Here is an 8,551-nt window from a genome sequence, read left to right as displayed (position 1 = left end):
CTTACAGACAATGGAATCAAACCAAAAGTAGGTCTGTAACTACATTTGCATATCCTCCTCCCGGTGTTTTGTACATGCTGATGTTCAGCATAACACACTCAATGGATTGCACCTGCAGGTCTGATTATTTTATTCTATTTTTGTATGATTTTATTTTGGAAATCTGCTCATTTTACAGATGCAGACCTATGTGCACATAGTAAATATATCAGCTTTGCACTTGGTATCATGTTAGCATGTGTTTTTAAGGTTGATCAGGGCCACCTAACTCTTATTTGTGGAGCAAGACTTTAGTTTTGGCTTAGAGAGAAATGGCTTCCATAATAAATAGTTCATCTATTCATTTTCCTATCCTTTTTATCTAAATATTAATTTTAGTAAATTTTAATGTTTTCTTTTAAGTGCTGACTATTCATCTAAACTATTTCTTGTCTACATTGTGCCTGAATATTTTTGTGCAAAGAAACTTTGTCATTAATGTAGTCTATACCTTTCCTGATTTACTTATTCTGAATAATATGTGTCATTAAGACAAGATTATAATTGTTTTAAAGGTTTTACAGTTTTTTAAAATCATATCTGGGATTAGATTTGGTAGATTTTTCCATAAACTGTAAAAGAAGCAGAAAAAGAAAACTGATAAAGAGAAGCACAGACCCATAAGGATACAACCCCAAACAATAATTTAATACAATCAATCATTTGCACAGAACTTTACTGTTGTCACTTTATACCAGTGTTGCCTTGTCTGTCTGTATATAATTAATGTATATATATATATATATATATATATATATATATATATATATATATATATATATTTTTTTTTTTTTTTTTTATATATATATATTTTTAAATATTTTTTTATACTTTGTATTCTTCTTCTTCTTTTTTCCTACTGTACTGTGATGCAACGCTGCAATTTCCCCACTGTGGGACAAATAAAGGATTATCTTATCTCATCTTAAATAACTTCCCCTAGCTCCTAACAGCAATTTAGATAAGACTCTTTCTTGCCTCAGGAAGACATTTCCACAGAGGTAAAACCAGCATTTTAGTTGGCTAAAGTATAATTTTCTCTTCAGCCATAATTTTATAACTACCATATCACTCATAACAGCCACGTCATCCTTTTATTGTGTTTAAAGATGAAATACCGAAATGAAGAAGATAAAAAGACAAAAATGCAAAACAAAAACCAATTAAATACTTTCCTGTACAGACGTATGTTATGCAGTGAAAAGAAACAACAGTTGTAATGATAACATCAGAGCATCAGACCGGTCCATTTTTCTGCTGCTTGTCTCTATGTATTGGGTGAAAATCAGTTACTTTTGTAACTATGTTTAGACTTTTACCTGATTTTTTCCATTAACACTGTTTTAAAAAATGTCCTCACTGCAAAAACCATTTAGAATTAAGTAAAAAAAATCTTAAATTGAGTGTATTTGCCCTTAATTTAAGTTGATAAATATGATGATTTGCCAATGGAATTAGTATTTTTACTCCTAAAACAAGATAATTAGATAAAAGGAACTTGAAATAAGAGAAAGCAAATTTTTTTCTTATTTTAAATGTAAATTGTCTTGTTCCATTGGCAAAGTATCTCCATTACCTCCTAAATTCAAGAAAAAAATGCACTTAATTTAAGCAAAAATTACTCATTTAGATTTCCATTTTTTGCAGTGATAGAGTCAGATGTCCTAAGTATACGTAGCAAACTGATGGTTGATGTTAAATCTTAAAGCTACACTGGAAAAAATCAAAATCTAGACAAGTCATTTTTTTCTTAAAATAAGTGCATTTGCCATTAGATTAAGGTAGTAAAAGAGACATCTTGCCAATGGAACAAGGCAATTTACACTTAGAATAAGAAAACAGAATAGCATTGTTTAATTTCAAGTGCATATTATCTAATTATCTTATTTATCAGAGTAAAAATACTCATTCCGTTGGCAAACTATTTCATTTACCTACTCAAATTAAGGGGAAATACACTTAATTTAAGTCATTTTTACTTATTTCTAGATCGTTTTTCCAGTGTATGTACCTATTTTCTTTGTTAAAAGTCTTTCATATTATAAAATATAATCACAGGAATACTTAAATATGGTGTTTTTTTATTATAATAATGCGTTTCTGTTATGTTGACAGCATAAATCATGTCAACATGATTACTTATAACTTGCTTTTGACGTGTAGGTAACAAAACCAATGGGAGATTTACAGGTTCTGTTAGGATCCCTGTGGTTTTGCTGTTATTCTGGAGTGAGTGAACTTCCTGTCACAGAAAGGATCTTTGCTGGTGGCTCGACCGACCAATGTTGCTGCCACCTGAGAACATTTCTCAAGCAAGGTAATAAATATAAGGAGGCAAAGGATCATCTCTCTTTGCTGGATGGTATTCTAGCCAAAGACCTAAAGAAGGAATATCTATTTTATTGAATCTGTCTTCTTATGAATCTCTTTAACTTGGACTCTGTATTGTTCCACACAATCGGTTTGTCTCCGATCTTGGTGAATAAAGGTCTTAACTGTGTGCATCAGTTCTCCGTTTTCATCACCTGCCTGCCTGCTCTCCAGCACGTTGTCTGTTCCAAGTACCAACGCTCTGGTGTCTCACTCACACTCACCTGGACCTCTGGGGTATAAAAATTCTCAGTGATCCAAGCAACCTGTCCTTCATCAATATAGGAAGCCAAATCAGATCTACTGACTTCCTGCAGTTCTCTGCTTCTATATTATTGTTTGTTTTCAATAAATGAAATGCTAAAACTCCCTGGTTTTCCATTTGATTCTGCTTGTGGGTCAAAAAACCTATAAGCTAACATGACAGTTTCCAACACAGTTTGTTTGTTTCCGCTGTGTAAGAAGATCAATACAACATAAAAAACCTTCCACTAAACAATGATGCAGGCCTTGGACTGTCCTTGAATGAACTATAGATGTAACATAATGAAAGTATTCAGAGCAAATTATTAGGTCTGTATCAATAACTCCGCACTATGTATCCTTCAGTCTTATTCCAATTTTAAAAATCGTATAATGTATTTTAAACAAAAATATCAAATTTGATGTATCAATATATTAAATGCTGCATTTTCTCTGAAAAAAAAAAATTGCACATTGTTAAAAAATATTATTTTATTGGAACTTATGCTTAATTCTATCTATATACATACATTTGTGTGAATCACCTTATAACCCAAAACTTGCTTTGTATTTGTAAAATAGAACTTGGTAATGAAGCTTTTCCCAATTCTAATTGTGATTAACATTTATGATTAACTTAATCTTTATTTTGTTATAATTTATACACATGGTAAAGTTTAGATTTCAATGTCAACTTTCAGCTTATGCAACAGGTTTTCTGACAAGAAGAAATATCGTTGTTATTGGCGGTCCCACCAGAGACCTGACGTGAATCTCACACCACATCCACAGAATCTGCACTGGAAAAACGACCTAGAAATAAGTAAAAATTTCTTAAATTAAGTGTATTTACCCTTAATATGAGTAGGTAAACGATAACCTGACTCCGCCAGATGGATTCGCTCCGCATATCCATCTGGAAACCTTCCGTTGAAGTAATTTTGGGAAGGGGCGAAAATACTGGTTAGCTGATTGGCCTATGTTGGTGATAGACGTGCCAAATAAACCAATCAGATCAACGAAGCATATGACGTACTAACAGAGCGACGACGAAAACACAACCACAAGCCAGGCTAACTCTTGCCGAAACCAGTCGGGAGAAGAGCAAAAACGTCTTTTCCCCTGAGAAAAGCCTCCAGAGCAGTGTTTTGCTCTTCTTTCAGTGAAGAAATACTCTGTAATTTCGATAAAACTTGCTCCATAGCCACGCTAACGCTAGTTTCATCGGCTGAAGCCGCCATGTTCTTTAGGCTGAACTGTCGCGCTTCTCGTTGCGTCACACCTCAAACGCCTCAAAGCCAACGCTGATTGGACGTTCGTTTGGTGAACGGCTCCAAATTTTCTTTAACGGAGAGTCTCCAGACTGATCTGCGAGTGAAACCTTGAAAGCTCGCCAGATCAGGATGGTCTCACGAGGCTAGGTAAACGAGACAGTTTGCCAGTGGAATGAGTATTTTTACTTTTAAAACAAGATAATTAAATAACATGCACTTGAAATAAGACAATGCAATTGTTTTTTCTTATTTTAAGTGTAAATTGTCTCGTTCGATTGGCAAAATTTCTCTTTTACCTCCTCAATTCAAGAACAAATGCATTTATTTTGAGAAAAAACAACTTATACAGATTTAGATTTTTCGGATGGACCTGAGAATTAGATTGATGGTTGAAATGTATTCTAACAAACAGCACAGTTTTGGCATGATGTATATGAAATATAAGGAAATTTAAAAAGGAACAAACGTGACAAATATCAGGTTTTCCTCAGGTATTTGCTCTTTTACGAGTCAGGAGGTCTTTTCATTAAGTGAGCTTCCAGTGTTTGTTATGAGCAGTGTGCAGAATCAGCCAAAGATAAACCGTTTTCACACCTCTGTTTGCAGTCCTGCCTTTGGCTTAAAGAGCTTTCAGCCAAACAATTGCATTTAGAACCATACTTATCATACAAATGTTGTGTCTCATAATAACAAAATTTACCATTATTAATACAGTTCATAAGCTTTTTGTCCTGATTAAACAATCTGTGCAACTTTTTATATGGAGCTGCTAGACAATTTGTCCCTTTATCAGAGTGTATGCTGAGTTTTTTTAATTGCATATCCATCACAGTTGTAGACCAATCATTGCATACCAGCGCGATTTACTGAACATCATTTTATTTTTCAAAATTGAGTATATTTAGCTATAGAGGCAATTAAACAATAACTGATATATTACTTTAATTTACCTTAATTATACACTGTTTTAAAGACTTTACAGCCTGTCTTCTTTCATTTTGATTTGATCGTCAGTTGAGAGCGTTGACTAACGTGAAATATGAATAATGATCCCTGATCAAACCAAGAAAAGGCAGAGAGACTTTTTGAATTATAACCACATTTCCACTGAAAAGATAATGAGTGGGAATTAGAAAACCCCTTTAAATCACTAGTTGTGAAAGTGGGTACAAAATATCCCTCTAGCAGTTTCAAACTGTTGCACTGTTGGTATGAAAATCCTCTGGTAAATAACTTAATACTCAGACGTGAAACGACCGTAACATGGACGACGTTATGTTAAGCGTTCATTCTGTCTGAATGCGGTGAATCTTCCTGTGGTTAATGTTATATTTAATTTCCCGCTGAATGAACGCTTAGTTAGTTTTTGAGATTTGAGGGGAAAGCTTGTCTTTTACACACACAAATAAACTTTGTAGAATTCCTCTTTGAGTGGCGGTTTAAAGCGACTTGAAATCACAAAGTCTGCAGGGGGGGGCATGCATGTGGAAAGATGCTGTCCATTAGCTGTCAACAATGACCAGTGGGTTTACCCTCCCATGGGACTAGTAACCAAGGCATCGTCTCATCCCGAGTCTGGCTTAGAGATCACACAGGCCCCATTGTCTCAAGAAGCCTGGAGTCTTATTGTAGAGGTGCCTCTGTGAAAGGACGAGCCTTCACGTCCGCGATCTGCTAAAGAAAGGCCTTTCTCCTGGCCAAGGCCTGGACAACTGTAAAGAGATGAACTTGGGGGAACACGGAGAGGGTATGGACTAGATTTGGAATGGGGCTCTCCCTCATCCAGGATTGACCTCCCTTCTCCACCTCAGTTTAATAAAGCTCGGGCCTTGGTCATTATTTTGGGCAGATGGAGATGGGGGCACCCTGTGAAAGGAATTGGTGTCACTCCTGAGGAGAGGATGGTAGGGATGACAGAGAAGAAAAAGCAAATCAGAGAAAAGATCAAAAGCAGAAGCTCTCCTTTCACTCGCCTGAAAGCACTAAAGAGGATAAGGAGCGATCGGGCCTGGGGTCTCCTGTCCTCACTGGCAATTAGACTCAGCTGATGGAGAAAAAAGCATGAATGGCAGGGTTCAAGGCCCTCTCTAGGACTCCCACAACGGGAAGGAGTTTTTTCCCCAACGCCTCCTTTATCTTCTTTTCCTTTCAGAGTGTCAGAAATGCAGCTGAAATATCTCTCCAAAAAGACGGCACAATCCCCAATGCCAAACCCTAATCACGGTGGCTGATGAGATTGAGAGGGGGAGGGGGGGCGGTTGAGAAAAAAAACACATTCTTTTCACAATTCATCTTAACACTTTTATATGAAGGGGGGGCACGGTAGGTTTATATGTGCTAATTAAATTCTACAAATTAGGGTTTATACTTTCATGGAAGAAAGAAACACATTAAATCATCAGTGCAATGTTTAATTACCTGTATCTTATTGCTAATAAAGAAATATTTAGAGCTGTAGAAAAGCTAAATACATAGAAAACCCATTAATAAGAATTTATTTCCACATACAGACAGTTCAAACTCAGATGTATTAAGCTAACAAGATGACTGAGTATATTAGCACATATCCATCAGTAGGCCTACTCAAACATATCTGATACTGCAATTCTCAATGGGTGGCTTCGAGCTCTTTATCCAATATAAAATTCATTTTAAAAGGCTACAGCCATATCGACCTGTCCCTCAGGAACCTATTACCATCCTCTGCATATGCAGAAGTATCAAAAGGCTGTCGTTCAAACTCACGTAGGTACCCAAGCCGTTTGATACGACTTTAACAGCTTGTCATGTGAGGCACATTAGGGATTTTCATTACACAGGTCATCGGAGAATGAAGAATTTCAGAAGATAGAAGTTCAGACTCATTACGTTGGAAAAAAGAAAGACTAAGTCAGTCATTTGTTTTATTTAGCGAAACATGAAACTAGCCGAGGTTGTCGCAGTAAAAAACGGTCCAATACAAATATCAGACAAAATGGACAAAAGATCTTTGGGGGATTAGACACAAAGTTTACAGACTAGGCTGGTTTGCAGAGTCCTCCCTTCAGAGGTTTATTTAGGCTGAGCAGTGCAGACCCCAACCCATAATCCTCTTTCAGACACACCTGTAGAGGAGAGTATAAATATCCTGAGCTAAACAGAGCCAGACATCAAGCTTCAAGGAGTCTCTCCACAGCAGTTCTCTCTAGAAGCTCCTGAGTCTTTGAGTCGAACCCGAAGATGATTTCCTCCACCAGCCTCCTCCTGCTGCTCCTGCTCGGCCTCTCTCAGGCTTTTCCTGTTGAAGAGGAAGGACCCCAGGAAGAGGAAACCCAAGAAGGAGTAGACACCGTGGACTTGACCACCAGAATTTTGAGCGCCAACAACGGCTCCGAAGAAATGCTGCTGGGAGGAGACATACTGGTTCCCAAAGACAGGAATGCAATGAAGTGCTGGTACAACAGCTGCCAATGGGGAAAAGCCTCCAATGGCTATGTGGTGATTCCTTATGTAATTGGGAGGGAGTTCACCAGTTGGGAAAGGGGGACCATCGAGGGCGCCATGAGGGCCTTCGCCAGTAATACCTGCATCCGCTTCGTGCAACGTAGCAATGAACGTGACTTCATCAGCATTGTAAGCAAACAGGGCTGCTGGGCTGAGCTGGGCAGAACCGGAGGCATGCAGGAGGTCTCACTCAACAGGGGGGGCTGCGTGTATGGCGGAGTGGTCCAACACGAGCTCATCCACGCTCTGGGCTTCAATCACGAGCAGACCCGGAGCGACCGCGACAACTACGTAAGGATCAACTGGCAGAACATCATCCAGGAGTCCGCCTACAACTTCCAGAAGCAAGACACCAACAACCTGAACACTCCCTATGACTACTCCTCCATTATGCACTATGGAAGAGACGCCTTTGCTGTGGCCCCCGGGAGGGAGACCATCACCCCTATCCCCAATCCCAACGTCCAGATCGGCCAGAGGCAGGGCATGTCCTCCTGGGACATCAGAAGGATCAACCTGCTCTACAGATGCTAAAAACTCTCCTTCTGCTAGAAGTGAGAACTTCAACTTCATGTTAACTAAATATTGGAACCAGAAATAATGAATTTTAAAAATAATTGATGAAAAATTTAAAATCCTAATAAACTAAGAGCAGCAATTTATGCTTGTGTTTTATTCCATTTCCTACCACGGCAGAAAAATGGCTGACCAGAATCTCTGATTGTCAATAACTTACTAAACCTCCTATGTTCACAAGTTTTGGAAAAGATGCACAGTTCTAAACCTATTGATATTAAAGTGCGGAAACTACGTATGAGGAGGAAATGACATTGCTATTTTTTACCAGGCTGAGCAAACCTTTGATGCAGAAAAGACAGTTTAATGTCTAAAAGCCTTTAGACATTAAACTGTCTTTAGGATAGAGTAGAAATCAATTTCGACCGCTTAATTAGCCTAAAAATGGTTATTCTTCTTTCTACATCTCCAAACAGTTCAAAAAGCAAAAGAAGAGCATCTACTACCTTGATTTTAGTTCTCTCACATTAACTTACTGTTTTTGCTGAACAACTTAATATGAAGGAAACCATTTCTGTTGGTCTCACCTCATCCAAAATGGGTGAAAGAATTTGATTAAATGGGAT

At 37.7% G+C, this 8,551-nt stretch overlaps 1 protein-coding gene across 1 annotated transcript; it reads left to right on the top strand.

The window, feature by feature from the left end:
* The first annotated feature begins 7,063 nt into the window (after positions 1–7,063).
* Positions 7,064–8,068, top strand: LOC119773612 (high choriolytic enzyme 2-like). Its single transcript, XM_038270671.1, has one exon. It carries the CDS (start codon positions 7,146–7,148, stop codon positions 7,941–7,943), a length of 798 nt encoding a protein of 265 aa, XP_038126599.1. The 5' UTR covers positions 7,064–7,145; the 3' UTR covers positions 7,944–8,068.
* The last annotated feature ends 483 nt before the right edge of the window (positions 8,069–8,551 follow it).

The sequence above is a fragment of the Cyprinodon tularosa genome, unplaced genomic scaffold (genome assembly GCF_016077235.1).
Source record: "Cyprinodon tularosa strain WSP-4 unplaced genomic scaffold, ASM1607723v1 ctg770, whole genome shotgun sequence".
Lineage (NCBI taxonomy): Eukaryota > Metazoa > Chordata > Actinopteri > Cyprinodontiformes > Cyprinodontidae > Cyprinodon > Cyprinodon tularosa.
This window is presented reverse-complemented; position numbering and strand designations above follow the sequence as displayed.